The sequence below is a fragment of the Corvus kubaryi genome, unplaced genomic scaffold (assembly GCF_017639235.1).
Source record: "Corvus kubaryi isolate FWS band 111438036 unplaced genomic scaffold, C.kubaryi_AGA036_p1.0 37256, whole genome shotgun sequence".
NCBI lineage: Eukaryota > Metazoa > Chordata > Aves > Passeriformes > Corvidae > Corvus > Corvus kubaryi.
In genome coordinates, this window is record NW_024581076.1 from 2,850,443 (window position 1) to 2,877,019 (window position 26,577).

A 26,577-nucleotide genomic window follows, 5' to 3' on the forward strand; every position below is an offset into this window, starting at 1 on the left:
TCAGTGACTGCTTTGATCACAGTCTCTGAGATATGCATAGAGGCTGTGGTAGTCAGCTAGAGGTTAGTTACAGTTCCTTTTGTCTTCATAAACATACTAGTTCTGAAGCATTTTGCATCTCATAATAGTGCTCATAAAAATTTCTGGGAAATGTTCCATTTGTAAGGTTAAATGAGTACAAAAAAAAGCTCTCTCATGTTGCAGGTGAGGTTGTGTTTATGCTGTACTCAAAGAAACTCAGAAGAACAGAGCTATTGGAAAGAGACACCAAGGGTTTATACTTCTTGTATTGCTATTGTGAATGTGTGGCAAACACATGGGACTGCTTCTGCACAGGAACTAAGTAGATGTTTGTGAAGAATTTTTACTGCGAACTTGAGGTTAGATTTCTCTGAAATGGGTGTTTTTTACCCTTTCACTTGATATGTTTTTGTGTACAACTACATTCTTCTCTTGTCCCACCCCTATGCTGCTTTGAGATGCAGGGCTGGGAGTTTATTTACCATGCTACATGAATCAGAATGTAATCCCAGCACAAAATTATTTTTAGTTTTCAGTAGGTTTTAGTAGTGTCATTTAGTTCTTGGTAGTACTATTTCATTTCATATTCTTATAGTTTAAGGGATATCATTCTTCTCTTCAGAGCACCCTATTTGAAAGCTCAACCCACCATACTGATTGCCTTGCTGTATGACAGAGACAATCCATAGGTGGTTCACAGGTCTCTCTTCAGAACTCTATAGAGACTCAGGTTTCCTTTCAATGTATCACTCAGTAGATGTCAACACATACGCAATGATCTAATTGAAATGACTCCTTTGGTTTTTTGTATCATCAAGAACATTAAAGGCAGGGCAAGAACAACAAGACAGGTTGAGTCTTCTCTGTTTGGTATATCACAGTGGCTGGTTTCTTTTCCAAATCTCTTCCTTATAAATATGGGCAGCTGCTCCTCTTTGAGCTGTTGTTTTGACTTGTCTGTGGTCACACTACAGTGTACAGAATGAGTTCAGGAGGGAGCCTGGCTCAGCTAATTCTTATTCCAGTGTCTAATGCACTTTATTATGCAGTGCTGTGTGTTTTGGAGAGTCCAGGATACTTGGCTTGACACATGGATACCCTAAAGAGACCTCTCCTAGGTCATTGTTTTGTAAAATGTCAAACAAACATATTTTCTAGCACTGCACATGGAGTTCAACTGCCAGACTCAGAAATGAGAGATTCAGAATGCCATCATAACCAAGTGTGATACATTTGCCTTTGAAATTTTTTTTATCAGTGGAAGCAATTATGCAGTTAAATGGTATCAACACAAACAAGTCAGAGCTTAATTACATGCAGCATTGTTTTCCTAATAATTACAAAATAGCAAAGTATGATCTAGGAATAATGAGACCCATATGAAACAGAGTAGAAATTTGGGCTTTGTGAAACCCATTACTGGTAAAGTGGAGAACATGGCCCTATTGCTTTACCCCTACTTTGGTTCACTGGGATCAGCTCTTGAGCATTTATGAACTCTTATAAATATAGAATGAGTTTAACTTGCTAGTTATTTATCTGCAGTTAATGAATGTTTGCACAGAGATTTGGCTCTTTGAACTGCTCTGGGATGATCTGTTCTGATAATCAAACAAAAGATATAGATGTTTTCTTCTTGTCTGGGTTTCAGCAGCAAGTTTCACAGAACATTGAGAATGTCACTTTTTATTTGTGGTCTTTTCTAGACACATCAGCTGAGTGGACCTTACCAGGCGTGAGCTGGTTTTTTTCCCTGTAGTGTTAATCTACAACAGTATGTAGAACTGTATTTATATCAAATCCAAACTTGCTTCTGTGTCTCTGTCATCCCTCTCTTGCCCAAAACCCCAAAACATTTCTGTGTTGCTCTCTGAAGAAGAGCCAGAGATGTCCCCCCTGACTGGAAGCTGGTGAAAGTTGTCCCAGTTTTCAAGAAGGGCAAGAAAGAGGACCTTGGAAACCACAGGCCTGTTAGTCTGACTTCAGTGCCTGGTAAAGTTATGGAGAAGATTATTCTGGGAGGTATTAAAAAACACCTGAAAGTGCAGTCATTGGTGACAGCCACCATGGCTTCATGCGGCAAAAGTCCTGCTTGTCAAACCTGATTTCCATTTATGACAAGCTTACCCATTTAGTTTATCAAGGGAAGCCAGTTGATGTAATCTTCCCAGGATCCTTCTGGACAAAATGTCCAGCATTCAGCTGAATAAACTCACCATGCTGTGGGTGAGAATTGGCTCCCAGGTTGGGAACAAAAGGTTACAGTGAGTGGGGTGGCATCAGACTGGTGACCTGTCACCAGTGGGGTTCCAGAGAGCTCCATCCTTGGCCCTGTGCTCTTCAACATCTTCATTAATGACTTGGACACAGGACTGGAAGGGATACTAAGCAAGTCTGCAGATGATAAAAAATGGGAGGAGCTGTTGACTCTCTCAAAGACAGGGAGGGTCTGCAGAGAGACCTCAACAAATTAGAGGACTGTGCAGTCACCAACCATATGAAGTTCAACAAGGGAAAGTGCTGGATTCTGCACCTGGGATGGAGCAGGCCTGGATGTATGGACAGGCTGGGGAATGAGATGCTGGAGAGCAGGGCTGCACAAAGGGACCTGGGGATCCTGGTTGGTGACAAGTTGAACACAAGTCAGCAATGCCCTGGCGGCCAGGAGGACCACCCATGCCGCAGGGGTACATTGCTGGTTGGCCAAGGAAGGGGATTGTCCCACTCTGCTCTGCACTGGGGCTGCCTCACCTCAAGAGCTGGGGACAGTTTTGGCCCAGCTTGGCACAGTATATGAAAGACATTAAGCTATGACAGAGTGTCCAAAGGAGGGTTATGAAGGTGGTGAGGGGCCTGGAGGGGAAGCAGTATGAGGAGACCACTGGCTTGTTCAGCCTGGAGGAGACTGAGGGGAGACTTCATCACAGTCTTCGGCTTCCTCATGAGGGGAAGCAGAGGGGCAGACACTGATCTCTTCTCTGTGATGACCAGTGACAGTACCCAAAGGAATGGTCTGAAGCTCAGTTAGGGGAGGTTTAGGTTGGATATTTAAAAAAGGTTTCACCAGAGGGTGGTTGCACGCTGGACCAGGCTCCCCAGGGCACCAAGCCTGATGGAGTCCAAGTGTTTGGACAACACTCTCAGGCACATGATGTGACTCTTGGGAAATGGTCCTGTGCAGGGCCATGAGTTTGACTCGAAGATCTTTGTGGGTCTCTTCCAATTTAGGATATTCTGTGATCTTGTGATTCTGTGGATGGTGCAAACTCCACAGGATAGCTGATAGATGTCATTATTTATAGAGCTATCACTTTACAATTAATTTGCATCATAACATCTTTTGGACAAACATTTAAAGAGACTAAGTATAGAAGCCTGAGACTGGTATGCCTTTAGCATTGGCAAAGTTAGCAGTAGCTAGAGATGGAAGCAGTTGTTGGTTGTTGGATTCTGTCTTCTAGTCGAACTTTGAAATTATAAATTTTCATAACCTGTTAAGCTGTGTAGCCAAATTTTGTGGAAGAAAAATATTATTAGATAGCTGTGTTACCAATATACGTAACAGGAAATTATATTAGGTACTACTGTGAGATTTTGCTGGGGGGAAGATTATGTGAGAGAACACTTAAAAGTGCTTCCTGGGCTTTTTTCTTTCTTATATAAAGCACCAGATAAAATTCAGTTGCAGATAAATACAAGCAAAACACCACTCCCGCCCTCCAAGGGAAAAAAGGAGAAAATGTTATAAATTATGAGAATCACCATTTTATTTTAATAATAAGTAACTTCACAAGATTTTTGCCACCATGATGAATATCCTATAGATGTTTTTAATATAGAGAATGAGACTATTTCATTTTTTCTTCAAAACTATAATGAGTTTAGGCAAAAAATATGGTCACAGGAATCAAAGAAAATATGGAGGATAAAATATATCCTGTTGATGTTACAAAGCTATATTTTAAGTACAAGGACAGTATAAACTCAGAGTGCAAAGTTCAAGTGTTTTTGGAACATCACAAGAATAACATTAAAGACCAATTCTTCACATGCACTTCAAAAACCTGAAGGTACCCAACAAATTTGAGAAACATTCCCCATAAAACATTAGTGTTTGTAATCTAACCAGCAATATACAAATCTGCATCACTTGCTCTTCTTGATTTATACTACTCGCTCTTCTGTTTTTATTGCACATATTTCAGTTATTCCTTTTCTGTACACACTCAGTTTAAATAAAGCTAAGTTCTCTCCAGAGACTGCACAAACCCAGCTTTGCATTGGACAGCCTGTTGATTTACTCCATCTGAGTTTAAAAAAATGACCTCTCCAATTATTGTAGCAAGGCGAGCAGAAGCTGGGTGAGGTAACTGGGAAAGGATTCCAGGCACGAAGCCTTTTGCCTTATTTGGTCAATGTGGTTTGCGAGGCCCCAGCTGGTAACTTTGGTGAGCTCATTGTGTGATGTGTTATGGACAATAAAGCCAAACCTTCCTCTTTCTTTTTATCCATTGAGTACAGTATTTAGCAATATTTGTTCCAATATTTGTTCATTGACCTTTAATACAACTTAGATCAAAGACAACAGAAGCAATTCTGGTTTTAAGACTTAAAAGGAGAATTTTGTTTCCTCTTTACAATTCCATCTGTTTGTTTTAGAAAATAGTTTATTTTGGCCAGGAGGATTATTTTTTATCATTATTTAATTTCATTCATTTATTCAAAGCTGTGAATTCCTTTCTACTTGGGAAGCAAATCCATATTCACTGCTGGGATTAATCTTCCTGCATCTTTGCTCACATCTATCTTCACATGTAGGCATGCAGAAGGTGGCACGTTCTCTCTGTGTTTAATTTGAGTTGTCTGGAAATTGCGGAGCATGAAACAAACAAAACCCCCCATTTTTTAAGGTCTGTCAGAAAGCTGTCAAAGCAGAGTTTTAGATAGGTATCTGAGATGGTTAAAAATACCAGAACGCCCATTTGGTGAACCAGTTTCCTCGGTATCTGATCAAATCTTAGCACTTGTTGTCCTTTAACTGAGAAAAATGAGTGACCTTGCTGTAGTAGGTACGGCAGGGGGTGTTTCATTACAAGCAGTGTCTGTCACTCAAGCTTTGGTACTTGCATCCACTAGATTTGGTTATTTTAATGGCAGTCTGAAATATGGAGGGAGGGGGACAGGAGAAAGAAGCACAAAGAGGGCAGGCCAGGATAATTGATGGCCAAATGTTTTGAGTTAAAATGCAGACGTTTCTCAAAAATGGTTACTACCGGTTACCTGATCTCTTTTTTGATAACTTATTCTGTAGGCAAGGAAATGCAGGGGATCAAATCTATTTCTATTTCAGCTAGGCTTTTACAGGACTCTACATGAGTCTTACAATGTAGTTTAGATAGGGCTTAGTATGAGAAGGAGGAACTGGCTCATGGAAAGAGGGCAGTGAGTTTTGTTTATGGGAGAGACTAATCAGAGAGAAGTCACCAGTTAGAAGATCCCATGGGGCAATTTGAGATCAGTCTGTTGTTTTATTTTTGGTAATGACCAGGTAAAAAAATTCTGGTGGTATTGCTGTAGGTTGCTGAGCTAGAGGAGGAGGATTGGAGGATTGGGAATAAAGTGTGAGATGAAATAACTGAGCATGAGGAATTGAGGCTACTCAATGGTCATGAGACAGCTGCATACCAAAAAATCTGCTGTACTGATAAATAACATAAGTGGCAATCTCTTTAGGTATTATAGGTTAGTAGACATCTATCACTGGTAGATAGAAAAGTACAAATTCTCTTTAGCTTTTCTTTTATGTATACAAATCTTCAAGTTTTGGTTAAAGTTTCTGAACTGTGAAAGTTGTAAATTGCACTTAAAAATACATTTCTTCCCTAGGTTTTGGTCCTAGAACACTTTTATTTGAGAAATAATTCCATATATGTTGTCTAATCTGATATTTTACTTTAACTAGTATTAACAAATGCAAGAACTGAGAAATCAGGACTCACATTCAATAAAAATATATAGTATAAAATTATTTTTAAAACAGATCAAATGTATTTTCTCTTATTTATTCAAATAAATGTATGGAAATATGAAGCAGTGAAAGACCTTTTTTTGCCACAAACAAAATAATTGTAATACCATAGTATGATTAGCCATTGCTTCTTCTACACTTGTGTATGTGAAATATTTGGGAAGTTTCAAAAACAGTGGTGAAGAGCCCAGTATGCATACACTTCATCTTTTCAAGAGGTCTTACTTTCTCCTGTGCAGAGCCAAACTATTAAACTGGGAGATAACACTGGCTGAGCACCTGGACCCAGAGTTTTTTTGAAGCAACTGGTCTTCTTGGGACAGCTCTTGTCATTATGCAAATGCAACAAAATTATTTTCTCATTGCAGTTTGCTTCACTTCAATTACTGTTTCATTGAAAGTTGATAAACTTTTAGGAAGTTAACAGAAAGAAAAAAAAAAGACAACAGTCCAAAAAGCTTGTTTCACTTCTAGTGTATTCTTTTAAAAAATGAGAGTGAAAACTCAAATCTCATAACTAAAAGATTGTGGACACAGTGATTAAAAACTGTTGGTTCAGTCATTCTGTTAACCAGAGGTGTTTGTGAGGAAAGCAGTTAATGTTACGTGCATAATCAGTTTAAATAAATTCTGTTAACTGCAATCTTTCTGTTATAAGTTAGTGTGATTAACTGCTTGCTGACTAAAACTGGTTTCTGAAGCTGTGTTTTTTCTGCAGTTTAATAAAATTCTAATTTGCATCATAAAGAAAACAGATATAAATTAAGGATAAATAAATTAGTCCCCTGTAGTAAATTGGAAAATAATTTACTATTCTGCCATAACATTTAAGAATTAAGGCTTAGAATAAATGTGTTAATTGGTGGAAATGCTTAAGTGAGCATGCAGTGTACCTAGTATGAACAAGGACATTGATCTTAAAACTTAATATCCAGGTCACCGGGGAACTAAACTTCTGAGTGTTTCAGAGCATGGAGGGTTTGGCAAATAGAATGCAGTAGCACTACTCTTCTGTTACTTTCTTTCTAGCCTTGCTCTTAGCCACAGCATGGACAGGATCATGTTCCACACCTGAAAAACAGGTCTCAAGGTTGTTGATGAGACTTTCAAACTGCCAAGAAGGATTTAAGAGAAATACAGGAAGTGGCCAATTGCCCAGGTACAGAGCAGGACAGGACTTAAAGAAGCAGAGAGTTTGGTATTTTGCTCCCTGCACAAGATGTCAATCTTCATTCATCAATTCAAAGGCACCTAGTCCCCTGCTCTTTCTCCCCTTGTTCAAAATAAGACTCCATCCTGAGTTTTAGCATCCTTTATCAAACCAGATTCATTATGTTTTGACAAAGGCAGCTGCGTTCTCTTGCCCTACAGGGATTAAATCTTCATGGATTACTTGAGAATTGGATGTTGTGTAGTGCCACAGCTATATTGAGCACTTAATGCTTAAGTCAGGAGGCTTTATACATGAGTATGAATTCATCTGTAATCTTATTCTGTTACATGTTGGGGTTTTCTTTTACAGTTTGGGGGAAAATAAGGATCTTTTTCTGCATTGCTTCCCTTTGTTTTGTGGTGTAGTTAACAGCATAAAAATAGTTATGGTTATAGTTACAGTTTGGGTGTTGTTTGGACATTTCTCAGTTGATGTGGGGTCTATGGGTCTTTATTCAACACCTATGGTGAAGTTGCCTTTTTCTGTTCTAAATAGAAAATCACTTGATCAGCTCTATTGCCATAGGTTTCCCTTCATCCAGTATCCTGTTCTATCTATGCAGCAGGCTCTGCAGGGGCCTGTGAATATACAAATTTGAATCTCCTTTCAATATAGCAACTTTGCTTTTGGTAAAGCAAACTCTGAAATAGCTCTGTTCCAAAGTGAAGTGGATGATAGTGTCCAGGAAGTATCACTTCTGTTACTGTAACAAAAATGGACATCATTGCTTGAAACTTTAATATGTCTTGGTAGATATGGGAGTATCAAGAGATCCATCTTTCCACCAAATAAAGCAGCTTTGTTATTTCAGGACCTGTCAGGTTATAGTAGCTACCACAGAACCATTTGTTCCTTTGGAGTTTGCCAAGAAGGGGTGGTCTCAGATTCTTGTCTTGATGAGAAGATTAAACCCCCACCCCCAAGAAGTAATCTGAGAACGCTGAGTGAGTTTAACAACGCCACTGGAGAGACATAACTTTTAACCCCAAAGTGATAGTTGTGTTCTTTTATCAGTGTTGTAAAAGGGACTCTGAAAATAGATGCTTACAAAACAAAACAAAATCACTTCTGACATTGACCCCAGACTTTTTCCTTTTTTTCCCCCAAATATCTGTAAACAGCACAGTTTCTAGTTGCGTGTATTAATCTAAAAAATTTCTCATAACACGCCTCAAGTTCTTCCTCAGGTCAGCAGTGCAGTCCTGTTGCAATGACGTTGGAGGTGCCCTGGGACCATGAGCTGTGCTGAATGTGCTGTTGGCCCACTGAGATCAGTGATGTTGGCTGATTGGTTGGCATAGATGGGAGATTCCCAAAGAGTGTTTAAAAAAAGAAATTACTAGTTAAGAAAGAGATATTTTTATCTTCAGCTTTTAAAATAAAGCAGTGAGTATGTGAAGTTATAAAATGGGCTGTCGGAATTGCTTTATTTGAATGACATTTTGTTCTTTGCAGCTTTTTTTTTTATCTTTGCCCTTAGTGCACAAAGCAAAGATGTTGCTAACTGTGGAGATGAAATGGCCTCTTCATGAATTCCTAAAAAACGTGGCTTTCTTTTTGAAATCATTTAAAGTCATAAGTTTTTGTACAGGAACAAAACTCTTCCTGTTATGATAAAATATTTTCAACTTCAGAAAGCTATCCTGAACCTGATGCAGAGAAAAGTTTAAAAAGTCAGTTTCTGCTGTTCTAGGGGGCTTCTCCATATTATTTAAGCAGTAACTTGATAATACCCTAAGTAAGCTATTCCAGCAAAAATACTTCATATTTAGTAAAGCAATAAAACTAGATTACGTGTGTAGACTTACCAGTCCTGCTGTTTGGGCAGGAATTTAGCAGATTCCCAGACATCGAGCAGCTACTCCTGGAATCGACAAATGCCAAATAAACTCGAGACAGCTCTGCAGCTGAATAACAGGGAGTTTAATATGTCCTGCTTTGTGACCTGACAGTAATGGCAGGTTTGCACGTCTTTGCACAGCAGTGCTGGGAACTTCTAATGTTTTTGTTTCCATTTCAAGAGGGAATTTTTTGGAGAGAAACTAATGACATCCTACAACGCATTTTCTCAGTTAACAGTATCTGCTTTTTAATTTGAAAACATCTGATGGAATTACATAGAAAATTATTAGGAAATGACTGTAGGATTCTCCTCTTCCAGGATACGCTTCTGAAAGTACCTGATACTTGGATCTCTAAAGGCATTACAGAGGGAAAATAAAATTTTCTTTACAAGTTTATGAACCTGAAAGTAAATTATCTCTTGCAAGGTTGTTCAGTATTTTACACAGATGTGAACTCCAGTTTAATTAGTTTTGGGTTGTTTCAAGTATATTTCAGTTTTATGTATTCCTTACCTGATTTTAATTGAGGTTATTTTTTAAACTGCCAGTTTCTAATATCTGTCTTCATAGCTTTAATGCTGCTAAACAGTCTTGTATTCCAAGTTTATTGCCTTGTTATACTCCGTAGTTGCAATATGTTCTTTTTATTATAATTATTTGTGTCTTACACTATATTGTTTTCTGGATCATCATGGTTTGCATATGGTTGTTCTTTTTTAGTAAAGAATTGGTTTTAAGATTTATAGTCATTTGGACATTTAATTTTCTACATGATGCATTCAGCTTCAATTTGGAAGTGTTTTCACTAGCAGTTATGAGGAACATAAGACATAATTTATGACTATATTAACCCTATTTTATGTCGATCAACAAGAATTTCTTTATGAACTATGGTACAACTTTGCTTCACTTCATATTATTTGCTAACGATACATGAGCCATGTCCTTTAACCTTCTAACTTTCTTATGGATTTGGGGAAACCCTATAGCCTAACAATACATTAAATTCTGTTTTGGAGGAAGAGGAGGAGGGAAGGACTTTTATATAACCTTTGCACTTTTTCTTCTGGAAAAAAAAAAGCTTGTGACTTCTTTCAGCCGGATCTTGAACCCTTAGTGTTCACATAACAAATCAAAATTTCTACCAAAGAGAAATTCTTCCCATTCAGACATCTATTAAAATGCAGCCTGTGGTCTCAGATGCCAATGATAATTTCAATTTTACTAAAACCAACCAAAAGCCAGCAACTCACCAACTACTTCCATGAGAATGCTCAACAAAACCTCAGGCAACATGAAATGGAAGGTGAATTTATGTTTTTTCTCCTCAAAGGAGAAGTTGTGAGACTCTGAGATTCCACATTTTCCAAGAAGTCCATAGGATCTTACCTCAAATCAGTCTTTCCAAGACTTAAGTTTGGTTTGTTTTCTAGTCTACAGTTCTACTTTTGTATGTCCTGCTACTTAGTAAGAGGTGGTACCCAAACTTACAACTCCAGACAAAATCCCACTAATTTTGTAGAAATATTTTTGTTTGGGAGGTAATGAAAAAGATGGCTTCGAAAAAATATATTTGAAGTCTAACATTTTAGCAATGAACCATCTCCAGTCTGTTGCTGCAAAAATTGACGTTTTTGCAGTTGTCAAAGAGAAAGAAAAGGGATGCGGGTTTATTTATCTCTGCAGAGTTCACTGTTGCCTTCAGGTTCTTCAACCGACAAATGTGTCTGACTTGATCTATATTCAAGTCTTACTGTTGTGTTTCTGTGCCAGTTTCTACAGTTTCTTCACCTCAGCTTGAGCTGGTGAGAAAAATATGTACTAATTCTCTGTGAGGGGAAGAAAGAAATCATCACGGCCATGTTTCACAATGTTCACTTGCTTTCTAATTCTTTGTATTCTCATCTTTTCAAGGTATTGACCTATTTTCTCCAAATAGTTTCTTTGCAATGATTTCTGGTTTAATTTCCTTTCTTGATAATTTTAAATAATTTCTTGCAGAACATGTTTATTTTATGGTTTCACAAGGATAACGCGTTGCTGGGGTTTTTTTAAGGATTAGCATGTTAAAGTGTAAAATATGAACTTTGGGACAAAGAGTTAAAAAGATTCTTTATGGACAAATACAAGATGTAGCTATGCTCTGCTAATAGATAAATATAACACCAAAAATTATTGCAACTAAAAAAAGGGAAATGAATGAGAAGGATGGCAGAGACTCTTTTTGGAAAAATAAAGAGCAATCATTTATGTAATAATTTTGAAGATACATGTAACAATTTTGACATTAAATACTGCACACAAAGCAGTGGCAGACCATTATAAAAATGCCAGATTTCTTGATGTTCCCTCTGGAAAAGGAAAGTCAACTTCAAAATAAAACAACTATTTCTGCTTTATATCTAAAAATACAGACAGCTAATGGGTAAAATTTGTAGAAATAGTGCCAGTGATTTGTAGCGTGTATATGATTAGTTACAGCATGGAATCAAAATCTTTCTGAACAGGACAAAAACTGTCTAACTCAATTGGGTCAAATTTTTAATAACCTTCTTAATAGTTGATGTCTGGTCTTTTCACAGCCATAAATATTTGTAAAACGAGAGGGATACAAGAACATCTTTTGAGTTAAACTTCTAACTGGCATGCCTATAATTAGTAGTATCTCAAGCAAAATTTATTTTTGAAAGAATAATTTTTTTGGAGGTTGTCCAATCAGTGTTGAAATAAAAATATACAGGAAATCTGAGCAGAGAGAGTAAAACCAGGAATTAAACCTGGATCCGGTATTACATGACTTAAGTCTCTCAAGAGGGTACTGGAAGTTAGTAAGGCTCCATTAAATTCTGGAAGCTGGGTGTGTGGTTAAGGGCTTTCTTAATGGGGTTCCTAGAAATTTGAAGCATTTAGAACTGTAAATATTTTTGAACTGATTTAAGGCTTGATGCACTGAGAATGGTTAAACAACTAAACAGAGACATTTGCAGTGTTTAGAGTCTGCAGGACTTGGTCTAGACAAAAGGTGTTGATGACTTACACATCAGTGTAAAACACACCAAGGATTAATATTATGTAATTTCTCTTTTTCTGTGTTTAGATTTTTTTTTTTTTATTGCACCCAAATAATTATCTCACATGGATTTGGGATGGTTTTTTTTTCCTATGTTCTACCTGATATTTTGAAAGAAATGGTTGCTACTTTTCCAGGGCAAAGAGAAAGGATGAGGTTTACTTTCAGGAAAGATGTGCAAGGATGAAAGGAAGCTGGAGTCTGAAGGGGATAAGAGACAGTATGGAGGTCAGGAATTAGCATCTTCCTAATGGCCACATGCCTTAAGCTTTGTGTCATGGCTGGTGCGATCTGTTCTGGTAACAGTGCAGCACGAGCTTTCTTACCCAAGCACGTCTCTTCTCCTTGGGGTTTGATCCAACGTGGAACCTAGGCAAAAGCAATCATCTGTCTCCTAAACTTTTGAGGAGATAGTTTTGCATGGAAACTTTATTTGAAAACCTCCTAGCATGTGGAAGAGTAGAATTCTCAGTCTTATGGGCCCAGATTGCTGGGGCTGGGATTCAGGTTATTCATTTGGGCAGTGGCTGTATGTGTTTTGAGGGCTGCAGAAGAACAGGATAAAGCTGGAATAAGCTGTCTGTGACTCCAGTTAGGATGCGCCTGTGTGCTGTGAGTCACCGACTGTGTGTGTGAGACAAGAGTTATTTTGGCATAAACTGAAGTGTTTCTTCTCATCCAGAACATGAATCACCTGCTTCTGAGTGTATTTTTTTTTTGTTAATTTTTATTAAGTAAACAGATTTCAGAGGCTTCAATACATCCAAATATGTGGGTTTTACTGGCACAGCGAAGGACCTTCTAAGCAAACAAAACTCACTCACCTGTTGGGGCCAGTATTTTTTATACTTTTCCCAGAAACATGTCTGAGTAATCACAGCAATGCCAGAAACACTGTCCTGCTGCAAACTTATTCCTAGGAGTATCACTGGGTAAAGACACTAATGCAGTCCAAATTGCTAAGACATCTTTATTTGCAGTTTACTTCTGTTAGTCTTTTTACTTTGTCAACTTCTACCTTTGAAGGAAGAAGGTCTTCTAAATCTGGAAAAGAAGGAAGAGGTTGATCAGATGTACTGTCTCTGAAAACACTGCACTTGGGCTAGAGGTTGTCCTGGTGATGAGGAAACTCCAATTTGTAGTTTTCTCTTTAACTTAACTTGTATAAAAACTGTGAAGGCAGTGGCTGAGCAGATCTGTGACAATGCAGAGGTGCAGTCTTGGAGGAGGCCTGTAGAAGACCAAGAGAGCCTTCAAATTCCATGTTTCCTTATGGATGGTGCCGTGGAGATCTTTATGAAGCTTCACATGAGATACAATATGCCATAAAACCACAATTACTTTATTTGAACTTGTTTTTTTCTTGTTCTTGGCAGTCGGGGGGGTTTATCTGTTTAGATGTAATCATTTACTTTTTGTGTTTTTCTTTTTACATCTAAAGAGAGGATGTGATGTGTAATTCACAGGTTTTTTTATAGATCAAGGCAGAAAATAAAAGTAATTTGATTCGGCTCATTGGGAGCCACATTAGATGTACCAATAGTCCCCTCTTGGCATTGATATATATTTGATGTGCTGTGTGGAGGTATTTCAGATGGCAAAGTCCCATTGTCACACCTTTTTCTTTGATTCTCACCAAGCAGCTTAGACTTCAGACTCTTTTTTAGCTTGTTAGTAAAAGTTATGTTAATGTCAACATGAGCTCAAGCGGCTGACCAGACTTTGGGTCATTCATTAGCTATTGATCAGCTTGGTTCTGAGACAAATAGATCACAAGGCAAGATGAGTACCTACTGTTCATATCATAAATCTATCAGGGAAGGAAGGATGGAAGAACTGGCTGGGCTGCGTGATCCCAGTCTGAAATAGGTAATCCTGCAGGAGCTTTGCCCATGGCTCCTTGGCTCATTCCTTTGGTCTGGCCTCTGAGACAGCAAAGGCAAGCACAACTTCAAGTCCAAATGTGTAGTGTGTGCTATCAGAACCCGGGCCTCATTGTCAAAAGCTGTGTCAAGTTACCTTCTGATGTAGGTGGTCTAGTGGACAGCGTATCCACCACCGAACTCCAGTAGCTTGTGACCAGAGGCTTAAATATGGTGATCAGGAAGACTCCTTTCTCACTTTTCATGGGGGAAAAAAACCCTAAAAGGTAATTCTTTTGACGTTTTTCATTGCATCAAGTTTGCCCTTAACTTGAGTATTTCCTCAAGATGGTGACTTGGACACCTTTGTCACTTGGATTTTAAAATAATCTGGTTCATATTTCTAGTCCAGCACATAACTTCATTGTCTCAGAAGATAGGACAGTATGTAACTAACTGCACCTTTTATTCAAAAGGTACATGTGTGTTGTGTGTGATCAACTGGATTCCTGTTTGTGACCAAAGGTGCTCTTGAGATACACAGCTTCATACACAGGTTTCTCTTGCTTCATCATGAAGACCTGGCACTTGAATATTCTCCAATAAAACTGTGGCTGTGGAACTGACCTATGGTTTCAGTCCCACAAAAGTTGGTTTCTTGACTTATTAGTCATTGTCACAACTCTGGCCTTCAGCCTTCTCTCTTATAAGAATGCATTTGGGAAAGATTTTGGAAGATAATCCTTATAGCTTCTTTTCACTTGCTAAACAAAATAAAATCTTTCATTTTTCCTTTTTTACTTTTTTCTCCTTATATCTGCTTATCTGTAATTAAATATAGAAGGCATTGGTAATTATTCTGTATTGTTATTTAGTATTTTGTTGGGTCAAGTGCCTTCTTTTCCTTATGGTGTCTTTTGAAGGTATCTCTGTTGTGAAGTAGTGAGAACATTAAATTGTGCATATTTTTCATACTAAAGGAGGTAATGAGAACATTAAATTGTGCATATTTTTCATAGTAAATATGTTTGAACTGTTTGCTGGATAGAAAGTGTATGATGTGTTTTACAATCTAGTATAATTACCATTGTGAGCTTTAGTCACTGAAGCTGATCAGTAAGTGGCTTGTTACAGCTGTTTGATAAGTGCTAATTCATGCCATTAAAATCTTCCTCCTATTTCTTATTTTTCTGACTGACCTGACTTTCCCATGATATGACTAAGGAGAACAGGGTGGTGCTGAAACACAAGCTAGTTATTTGTTTTGTTTATAAAAATTTCTAGGGAGAGAGGAGTCAGGAAGAGAATCACTGCAGTTCTTAAAATGACCTGATGTTACTGTGTGATGTCCAGTAATTAGTTCTTCTGTCATTAATAGCTTTTGCACGTGTTTAAATAGGACTGTTTGTCTTGAAGCTTTTTTTTTCCTCAAAATATTCAACTTGTTAATCATTAGGACTTTAATAAAATTATAAAAATCACCGGCAGAAAGTTGCTCTTATTTAGGGGATATATAATTTTGTAATTAAAAGTTATATTTTTATCACTAATAATACTCTGATAGGATATCAACTTCAATCAGTTCTCCTATTTCTTGAAATTTGGCACTTCTTGAAAGATGGAAAAGCTTTTTAGAAATCTATCTTTTTCTTAAATTTCAGATTTAAATTTCAGAATAGCAGATTTAAAAGTTTTGAAGTATGAGTTCTGAATCTGATTGCAGAAAATAAGATGTTTCTTAATTTACTCAAAGTAGTAGCTCTTTCTTGAATTATGTATTAAAATAGTTTTTTGGTAGAAATGTGAGGATTGGCTGCACATGATGGGAAAAACAAAGAGAAGTGGGAAGGGAAAAAGGCAGGATAACTTTTAAATGAGACAAGCTTAAATATTCAGACACATTGAAATAATATTGGAAACAGACTTTTGGACCAATTTCATTTTGCAACCACATATATGCTTTTCCGTCATCCTCATATTTTAAGAGTGTGGGTGGAAAATAAGCATATTAGTCTTAAATGCCAAGGATAGGCCTATATCATCACATTTTTTGTATTCACCTACCTCCTCCACAGTAGTTTTTTTGGTGGGATTTTTTGGGGTTGTTTTTGGTTTTTTTCTTTTTTGTAAAGGCAGTGTGGCAGTTAGGTACACTTAGAAAACTTGGGGAAGATTATTTTGTATTAGGCATCTGCTTAGAAAGATACCACCCACATAAAATCCCATCTACATTTACTGTGGCAAACCATGCAAGTCTGTTGTATGGGTTTGTTATTTATGGGGAAATTCCTGCTTACTATTGCTTTTAATAATTGAAGCAGTTCTCCTAGTATCTTTAGGTCCAATTCAGAATTAAACCCTAAAAATACTGGAACCAACAAAAGTGGTTTTGTAGTGAGGCATATTTTGGCACCTGTTATTTCTTTTAGTATAAGTTCGCTGTGTTTAGTCAAATACTTTACTTGGGAATATTTTGTTTTTCAGGATGGGAAGAAGAAATTTGACAAGGAAAGTGAAAAATATTATTCCATCTTAGAGAAGCACTTAAATTTGTCAGCAAAGAAGAAAGAATCTCATTTGCAAGATGTAAGAACTGAACACACTCTTACCTAGTGTCACATATGCGTAGAAATCATGATAACGAATTGGTTCTCTTCAAGACGTGCTCTATTTTATTAATGTAAAATTGTGGTGATTTCTGGTAGTCATGCTTGTTGTGTCTATAAATTCTTAGCTGGGATTAATAAGATCCAAATAGGTATTAAATATTTTAACAAAGCAATATTCTGTGTGTGCAACTTTGTGTATTTCAAGTACAGCTAATGTTTATTGGTTGCAACAATGGAATTATATTAGTACAATAAAAGTGTGGGTTTTATAAGCTATATGTGGAATATTTGAAAGTAAATTAAGTGCTTTTGAGTTTGCCACTTAATATATTAACTGATGAAATTAAGCTTCTATTTCGCATACATTTTAATCCAGAAGACTGAACTGAGATCACTTTAATGATACTTTTTTCTGCTTCTTTTTTCCTCTTTTTCATCTTACTCCAAGATTGAGGCACCTGAAATTGACCTGAAATTATATCTATAACTTCAGCTTTGAAGAGTCTGTTTGGCTAATACTTTTCTGTTAAAAAAAACAAACCATGAAGACTTCCAGTTTAACAGGAGGATTCCAAGGCTTTTCAGTATGCTGGTAGAAATGAATATGATTTGTCTTTGAAGCAAATTACAATAAACCCAGCAATATGATATCAATGACACTTTGGGAATTGTGCCAAAAGTAGTTTAAAATTATTTTGATGGGATTACTGTTGCCATGGTCACTCTTAAATCATGGGGATTAGTTTGCAGATGGAATTTTCACCAAAGGCGTGACCATCACTCAATCACGTCATAGGATTATTTTTTCATGTTTACCAATAATATTATAATTCAAATTAAATAAGGCTTAGAAATTCAAAATTTCTAATAATGTCTATATGCCTCCATTGCTGTTGCTGTCTATATAATAATCAGTCTAGATAAGACATTAGTTATGTAGGATTGGTTAATTGTTCCACGTGTATGTTAGAGCTCTCACTTTTCCCAGATATCTTATGTACTGATGAGGAAGCAGTTCTGTTAGAGGCTAAACCCCAGCTTAAAAAAAAAAAATAGAAATTCTTACCAAAATGTGGGAAAGTGAACTTAAGCATTAATTTGCTCTAGAATAGAAACAAAATAAAGTAAATAATATATTTTACTCTTGAGGCATGAGAATAATTACAGTCTAAAAGCAGCAACTGAAGTGCAAAGTAACAACTGTGAATCTAATAAACTATGGTAGAAAAACAGTGGATTTGGCTCACATCTATAAACTAATGGAAAACCAGAATAATTTTTTCCAGTGTGTCCTTAAGTGACATATCTGGATTTAAAATCTTGTAACTGAGATTCCTCCCTTATAAAGGATAAAGGGCATAACTTGCCATTTCTGGCTTCCCAGTTTTCTGTAGCTGTAGATGTGCTGAATCAGCAACATAGGCCCACCATAAGTAGAAGGTACAAGAGCAAATCAGTACTAAAATTGTTAACCAGGGAGATGTTTGGCCTGTATCTGTATTGTAGGTAAAAGGAGGCCAGGCTCCATTCCTGACCTGAAATCCAAGATAGCTGTTGACTTTCATCCAGAGTGATTTGGGTGAGCCCCAGTTACAGCCCATATGTCCAGGATGGAGTTTGTTGGAGCAGGCCACAGCAGAGCAGGGCATGAGCAAAGCACCAAGCAGTGCTGGCAGGTGGGGCTTTGGAGCCCAGGGCAGGAGATGGGCAGTCCATGCCTCAAGCCAATGTCATGCATTCAGGGAGATGGGAATACCATTTTTTGACTGCTACATGGGAAAAATACTGTTTCCTTGAATTTGCTAATCTCAGTACTCTTTAACCCACGTTATGTGGGTTAAAGAGTACTGGGATTAGCAAAGGCCTTGTACTCTGTTGGGTTCTTTTACATGTCTCACTTGAGTGCTATTGAGAGAGAACACCTTAATTATGCATCTGAAGTTTGATGGTTGGAACGTACTCTTTAGAGAGTAGTTTGCATATATTCACCCAACTGAAATGTGTTGGATATTTTAAGAGCCTGGAAGACTGCTGGTGCAGTTTACACAGGTGATTGGCTTTTTTCCTTTAGCATCAAAAAGAAACTCTCTAGTAGTGTCTTTTCACGGCCTACAGAAGCCCACAGTGGAGGAGAAAACGGGCAGAATTGAGTGATATGAAAAATCTAATAAACTTCTGATTTCATTTCTCTGAAATCTGTTCCAGAATCAGTGTCCAAGCTTATGTGAATTTCTGGTATATATACTGTAATCATGGCCTACATCAATGAAAATACTACTCACTATGACTATGTATCATACAGGTAGAGACTCAAAACCATATCCATCAGATCTCTTTATTTTTTACATGGAGTTTGAAGTCACAGAAAAACATATGAAAATCCTTTCAGCTTTTGAAACTTTAAGATCACTTTTCAAAGTGATTCTTACAAATCTGAATCATCTGGTGTTCACCCAAATTCATAAGCTTCTACAGAATATATATTTGGGGAATTCTGATTTAGTCCCTGTTCACTGGTGGTGATTATGGCCTTAATCCATATTTCAGATGGCACTTGGTTGTTGTAAATACCATTTCAACTGCAACCTGCTTAAATGCTGTTCAGAATAGAGGTGGATTTAATTAGGTGTTTAAATGCTTTTCCTGAGGCAAAGCCTAAAAGAGACAATTTCTAAAACTAGGTTTCATTATTTATGTACAATTAAATGAGAGAGCTGAGGTCTGTCTCAAGTGCTTATTGATGGCATTTGTGTGAGCAAGGGATTGCTGAATCAGGTCCCACAGTGGTGGCAACTGCTTCTTTTCAGCTATGTAGCACTGTCTTTGTGATAGATTTTTTTTGTGAAACAAAACTATGAACAGAGTATCAGGGAAAACAGTAGCCAAACACACTGTATGAATGGCAAATGGCAGAGTTAATTTTGAGGTAGAGTGGTTCGTTATTGGAATTTTGAATGCTTGGTTTCAGCTTCATATTATTAGTTTACTGAATTTTTGGGTTTTTTTAACAGACACTGGAAGGAAATGCTGGTACTGAATAATTTGAAACATATCCTCGAGGCCCATATGTTGAAGTAGTGTTGGAACACTGGGCTAGGGAGGTGGATCAATATCATTAAGAGCCTCTAGAGCCGAAGCACAATAGTAGCATGTCCTTGAGTAGAGAAGCAATCTTAATTATATATGGTGCTATTGATGGCCAAGTGCTGCCTGAAGGAAAATACTGACTTTTTGCTTTTGTACTGTTAAAAGTACTAAATCTTTTTTATGATGTGTTTGCTGGTTTAAAGTTTGTTGTCAAGGGAAGACAACATCAAGCGTTCCCAATTTCCCTGCATTTGTTATTTTTAGTGCCAGAATTAAACTAGAGAATATACAGAAGTATCCTTCTATATTTTAACTGTCATATGTCAAAAATAGGCGATCTTACTCCTGTTGTTGATCAATGATAATATTTTGACCAAAGAGCAAAATCTAATACAGCGCAGAAGGGATTTGTTGGAAAAATTATTTGTTATGAAGATGGATGAATTAAAACGGAATCTGCATGTCTTCTTTAAACATTATCAACATGCTACACTGCTTGTCTGTTAGTTCCCTCTCCTGTGGCTTGTTTAAATTGAGGATAAAAGCCTATTACTCCTTATCAGCTGATAAGAGTTAATTCTTTAGCTATTTAGGCAGAAGACACTGTTCTGATACTGGATCTCCATGTTGGGTGGTATTAGTCAGGCGCTTCTGACAAGAATTGCCTTGTAGTTCTGTCACTTGAAAATTAAAACTTGAAATATATTTGATTTATGAGGTTAGGGACTTAAATGTGTTTACATTCCAGGAACATATGACTCATACTATAAAGTAATAGCTTGCGAGATGTCATTGTTAAAGACAGCCTATTTAAGAAAGAAAATACCTTCTTGGGAAGGTATTTGAACCTGAGAAACAGATATGATTTCAGTACATATGACACTCAAATATTTCAATAGAAATAATTATCTTTTTGTCTGTCCTTGATTCCTACACTGCTCATTTCTATTTCCTTTTCTAAACTTGCATATACCAAGTACCTGCTGCCACCTTTCTTTCCTGCCAGGCTCTCCTAAAAACTAGACCCTTAAAGTGCAAAAAGAAAGAAGAAACCAAAAACGATCAGGTAAAAGGCATAGGCTGAAATGTGTAATGTTAACTTCTTAAACTTGCATTTAGCTTTTTAAAGTAGGTATTCTAATTTTCAGAAAGAAAATCCTATGAAACTTGTAAAATAATCTAATGGAAGATCTGTTTGTAAATGGCATAACCTGTTTTTAAAGCAATTAAAGGACTAAAATAATGTCCATATTTCATTTTGTCTTTTAGGCAGATACACAGATTGACAGAGAACATCAGAACTTTTATGAAGCATCATTAGAATATGTTTTTAAAATTCAAGAAGTACAAGAGAAAAAGAAATTTGAATTTGTAGAACCTGTAAGTTTTGTTTTATTTTCTTTAGAATGCATGCATTTAAAGCTGAAAATTGAATTTAAAATATCAATTTTTTTGCTCCCTTTTAAAGTTTTGAATGCAGGTTCTTTGTATATAGACAAACATTAAGATCTTGGCTTGGGCACGTCCCATGTTTATTAAAGGATTATGTAAGAGTGTAGTATCTACTGTCAAGTGAAATGTCTGATGACTTTAAGTGTGCGTAACAGTTTAATGGGACATCATGTAATGTTGTGTCTGGGCAGCACATAATCGATGTTTCCTAATACCATGATTTAATGGCTTAAATTTTGAGCCAGTTTTTAAATTTAAATATTTTATGTAGGCAGTGTACACAGACATTGTTCTGAGTTACGCATGAAGTAAAGTGAAAAATCAATTTTTCTGTAGGATAGGTAAGTTTATTTTTTGTTGGTGAAGTCATCTGTCTTTAGTTTACTTTGCAAATAAAGGAAAGCATATGTTGACATGCCATTAAAGAGTAAGATAAAGTTGTGTTTCAATGTCCGTATTTAAGTTTGGGATTTCCTTCTGTGTTTCCATCCCCCACTCCTAACTCTCTTCTGGGTCAGTCAGTACCAAAAGCAGCTTCAGTATGTGATGCAGGCATATTTCTGTGGCCTAGTAGCAGTATTACTACTGTTCATGTCATACAGACAGGACTAGCTTGCCAGGTGCCTGATATAGCTAGTACCTATAGCCCTTGACAGAGAACTTCCAATGCCATGTGTCCCTTCCTATTAAGCACACTGAGCACAGCAGAGTGCTGCTTGTCAGAGAGGAACATGATGAGTGTAACTTTCTCTCCACACATCTCCCAGCTTCCTTGTAACTATTGAAGCAGCACTCTTGACTGTGAAACGGGTTGAATTACATCTCTAACACCCTGTGTCACCAAGAAGAGCTTCTCAGATACCTTCTTTCCACGAGATGACAGTGTATTGTATAGTGAATGTTTGACATTGATGCAAACTAATGAACCTGGATTCAGCAAGCAGTACTTACAGAAATCCTATCTTTATGGCATACAGCTGCCAAATCTTGGAGACTAAAACTTTACTCGCATTCCTAAATAAGAACATTTTTCTACCTGTCACAGATTAATCCAGAGTGTGTGTCTCTGTCTCCTTCTGCAAAACACTCACATCCTGGAAAAATCTAGCAATCGTGGCCTAGCTCTGACCCTAGTAGAGAAGACTCTATGCTCCTTTAATGTAATAGAAACTTTCTGTATTGAAAAGACCTTGTACATTGGAAAATACTGTGCAACTGTGCATAGTTAAAATAGGTAAAATTTACTTTTGAATGTATCTGTTTCCATGCTGTCTCACATCAGTAGGCATTCAGCCCAGTATGACATACTTGATGTTCCAGGGGAAGGTACAGGAAATACTCTTGTGACAGGGTAATGATAATGCAGGTAATGTCTTCTGACTTTGGGTGTGAATTTATTTATAATCAGTCTGGATATAGATGGAGATTAAATTATAACATCAGTTGCAAAATTTTGAATCTTCAGAATTCTTCATTTTTGTTTGTAATCTGTTGCATACAACATGCTGAAATAAAAGCATTTGCGAAAACACATAAGGCTAAAAATGCCTTATGCAAAAAAATAAAAGTACTAATCAGCAATACCATGAGATTAAAAAAAGCCAAACTAAACAAACCAAAAAAAACCCAGACTTCAAAAAAGGCTTTCTGCAATTCATGTTTGTGTAAGTGATGTCGGAAGTATGAGCATGTGCTCCTAGATGAAACGTCTAGATAAAGACAAAGCCTAACACTTTAAAATCAGGTATCGAAAGAATTGTCTTATTATGAATTTTCCTCTGTGTGCTCTGTGAAGGTGTGCATGGCAGAAGATGCCTGGTCGTGTGTCTGCATGGACATGCCTCCTCAGGAGCGCTGATGGTTGTGGGTTATTCTAGTGTATGTGCTGCCTGTGCCTCTGATTTATCAGCACAGTGTCACGTCTTCTTATAATTCTCAGTCTGACATCTTGCTAACAGACTCAGTGGAGGAGAGTTTAACAAAATAAATCTGTTAGTGCAGTGAAGGAGGAAACTGTGATGCCCATGTGAAAGAAGAATAAGTTTGCGACATGGGAATAGAACTGAAAAGCAAATGATTTGTTGAACATCCTTTCAAGACCTTCAGTTTTTCTATGGCAAAGGATAAAGAAAATCTGAGAACCAGAGTGGGAGACGTAACCTAGCAAAAATTGCCAGGTGGGTTACAGCTAGGGCAGTAGAAGTTGGTAAAAGTGGAGTATGTTCTTTCCTGGAGGAGAGTGGGGAAAGATTTTAAGGTACAGATGCTAATGACTCATATAGTGAGTAGAAGACTGTAGTGTTTAGAGTAGACTTTTGCAGCTGCTTCTCAGGCCCTGGGTTTCTCTTTGTTCTCTGCATCTTGATCAAAGTGGTTGCTAATGTGTACTAGTGTGAGTAACTGACACATTCCTATTTGTGATCCTCCTAGATCTTGATTTTTTCCAAGAAAAGAAGACAACTGAGGTTTTCCTACAGATCATGAATTTAAACTTTTTCTGAGGGACAAATTAGTGTTCAAATTTACAGCAAGATAAACAATAAAGCAAAATAAGTGACAATAATCTGTTTTACTAGCTTTTCTTTTGTGATCCCAAAGAAGCTAGTCCAAGCCAACAGTGCTTTCTGAGGTTTTTACGCTTGTTAAAATACTGCAAATACCTTCCTAAAGTTCTGCTTTGTCCTGTGGTGATGCCAGGACTTCCTTGTCCTGTAGAAATCAGGGCAAAAAGTTCATAAGCAGTAAACTATCTGAAATGTGAGGGGTGGTCTGTTAAATGTTTATTTAAAGAGAAGAAAAAAAGAACAGCCAACCAAAAAACGCTGCCTGTAATTACATGCATTTCCATGAGACTTCACAGTGGCCATTAAATTTGAATTTCCCTTTCTTGCATTTTCTACATTATTAACTATGTTCACTTTAATCTGAAGAATAAGTGCTATCTGCTTATAAATAAAAAGAAAACAGGGAGACAGGGACTTCTGGCTGATGTGCTGCAGGCCAAAGGTTAAATTCCTTCCCTATCCGAAACCTAAGTACAGTCTTCTTCCTGTGAGAATGAAACGACCAGGCAGTCTTGAGGTCAGCAGCTCTACATAAAAATAAATAAAGTCTCAAGAAGTAGTTGGGTTTTGTTTCGAATTCTGTGTTGAAATCCTCATGGCTCTGGTGTGGTGAGTAGCTTTGTATTCTGGAGTTCAGACCTCACTCTTTACTGATGTGACTGATTAGATACTCAGAATGAGATAACTATAAGGCACTTTTTAAAATGAAAAATTGTTGATATGAAAGCATCAGGTATTGTTTGTGATGTTTGATGAAATAAATTACCTCCTTATGTGTGAATACCACCTCGAAATACATTCTGAAAATTTTCTTTGAAAGGAAAAGGGGCTGGTTTTCTAGTCTTGTTTTTAATATTATTTTTATACTATTTCATATTAATTTCCTTTAAATTATGAGCCTGCCTTTAGCAAGAGTGCCACTTCTAATGCCAGCAACAAGAAAAACCCACTATGAGCATAAGCCTAGGACAAAAGACCCTGACTTTTAAATCTCTTCCATACAATGCTCTGGCTGTACCTGTCCTGATGGATGTGATTATGGAGATGCCTTAGCAACACAGGCCCACTGGGTACAGGGCGTTTTCTGATCCCTGTTTTTCCACTGCTAGTGACACGTACATTGAAGTGAATACCATCCTCAGTGTCATGTTTCAACACAGAACTTCAATACACTGATCTAGGACTTGCATAATGCTTTTCTTTTATTCCTATTTTCCTAAGTGCTTAGAGAGTGTTTAACCAGGAAAACCTCAAGGCCAGATCCTCTGCAGTGCACAACTGCCAGAATACCTGAGAAGTACTTTAAATAAAATTAATTCAGATTTTTCTCAGGGTTTTGGGGGGTTTTTTAGCTGCTGTTGTATTTTTGCTTTCTGATAAATTCAGCTTTGCTGCCATCTTGTGTTAAATATTTTCCTTGGTATTTCTCAGTGTATTCTATAAAAGTGTTTTGTATGATGTAAAATGTTTTTCTTCAAGTATTGGAGCTGAAATGTATACAGTTTATTCTCCTGAAATGCTCTTTAAACTGATTTTTGAAATTCAGGCATAAGCTGACATACTGAAGGCTTGTACCACTAGTTCTTTATTGTAATTTTGGTGTGCTTTAGTGTCGTGATCTGGCTGCAGTTTTGCTAGTGTTACTCCTGCAGTATTTCTTCAGCTGAAAAGGGTGGGTTTAGCAGCAGGCTCCTGCTTACAGGTTATCTTAATCCACACATCCTTTTGACTGGACCAAGTCAGAGTGAGCACAGGAGTAGTTGTGCTGCAGCATCTGAAGGAGCTGTAGCTGGGGACTCTGATGAGTAACTGAATCTAGAGTGAGCACAGGCTTCGCATAACTGGAGCCAAAGCAGAGCTTTGGTTAAAATTTGCTTATTTTATACTTTATTCATTAAAAGGAAGATTAATTTTCTTTCTTTTCCTTTAAATAGTACTTTCCAGAATTATAGAAATTTAGAATTATAGTCTAGAATTATAGAAAATTATAGAACTCTTTCTGTCTATTTGCACAATTGGATGTTTTTACGACAGACTGTTGTATTTGGACCTTCCTCAGAAACACTTGAATAATCAGTAAGAGATTTCAGGGTCCAGTCCTTAGCTAATGATTTCAGCTGCACAGATGAATCATGTTAAACTGGGATGATTTATACAAGATATGGAGCCCTCCACTTGAGACTGCATTGCCTTCATTGCTTGATGGTAGAATATGGTTCAGGAATTCACATCCACTGTAGAGGCCCACACAAAAATTTGCTTTTATGTCCAAGGATCTTCTCAGTTCTTCAGGCTCCATGACTGGCTTACTGGGCAGCCTGGGATTCTGGGCACCACCTTTGCCTGAGGCCAGGGTTTCATCTGATCCTACAATACCAGTAAAAACCAAGGGCAGAATCCTTCTCCCAGCCATACTTTGTATTTGTGCTCACACTGATGATCTGTTCACCTCCAACTGCTTTAACTTACTAATGCAGCAAAAGAGCTCTCAGCAGTTTCTTAGAAAGTAATAGGGGAGAGAAGGCAGAACAATTTAGCTACAATTCTTCAAGTAGGGCTGAGAAGAAATGTAAAAATATAAGTGCAGTAAAAACTACACCTTTACGCTGTTCCACTTACAGTAATCGATGGTATTGGTAACACAAAGCAAGCACATTAAATATGAATGATGGCATTTTTGTTGCCTGAATCTAGACTACTTCAGTAGTCAATGAAGAGAGATAAATGTTTCCACTGGATCATTCTGAAAAAGGGAAAAGAATTATGCTCTGGAATACCTATGGTTCTTTACTGAGTTAGGAGACAGCTTGGACAGCCAGCTACTTAG

At 37.2% G+C, this 26,577-nt stretch overlaps 1 protein-coding gene across 2 annotated transcripts in view; it reads left to right on the top strand.

Annotated features, from left to right (window-relative positions):
- The window catches only part of ARHGAP42 (Rho GTPase activating protein 42), a 148,493-nt gene that overhangs the window by 80,749 nt on the left and 41,167 nt on the right, over positions 1-26,577 (top strand). Inside the window, exons 5-6 of one of the 2 annotated variants that reach the window (XM_042023756.1) lie at positions 16,523-16,624; positions 21,004-21,114. In XM_042023756.1, the coding sequence (XP_041879690.1) occupies positions 16,523-16,624; positions 21,004-21,114 (213 nt within the window). The remainder of the gene's footprint in view (positions 1-16,522; positions 16,625-21,003; positions 21,115-26,577) is intronic. The other variant, XM_042023757.1, reaches the window with a different exon arrangement.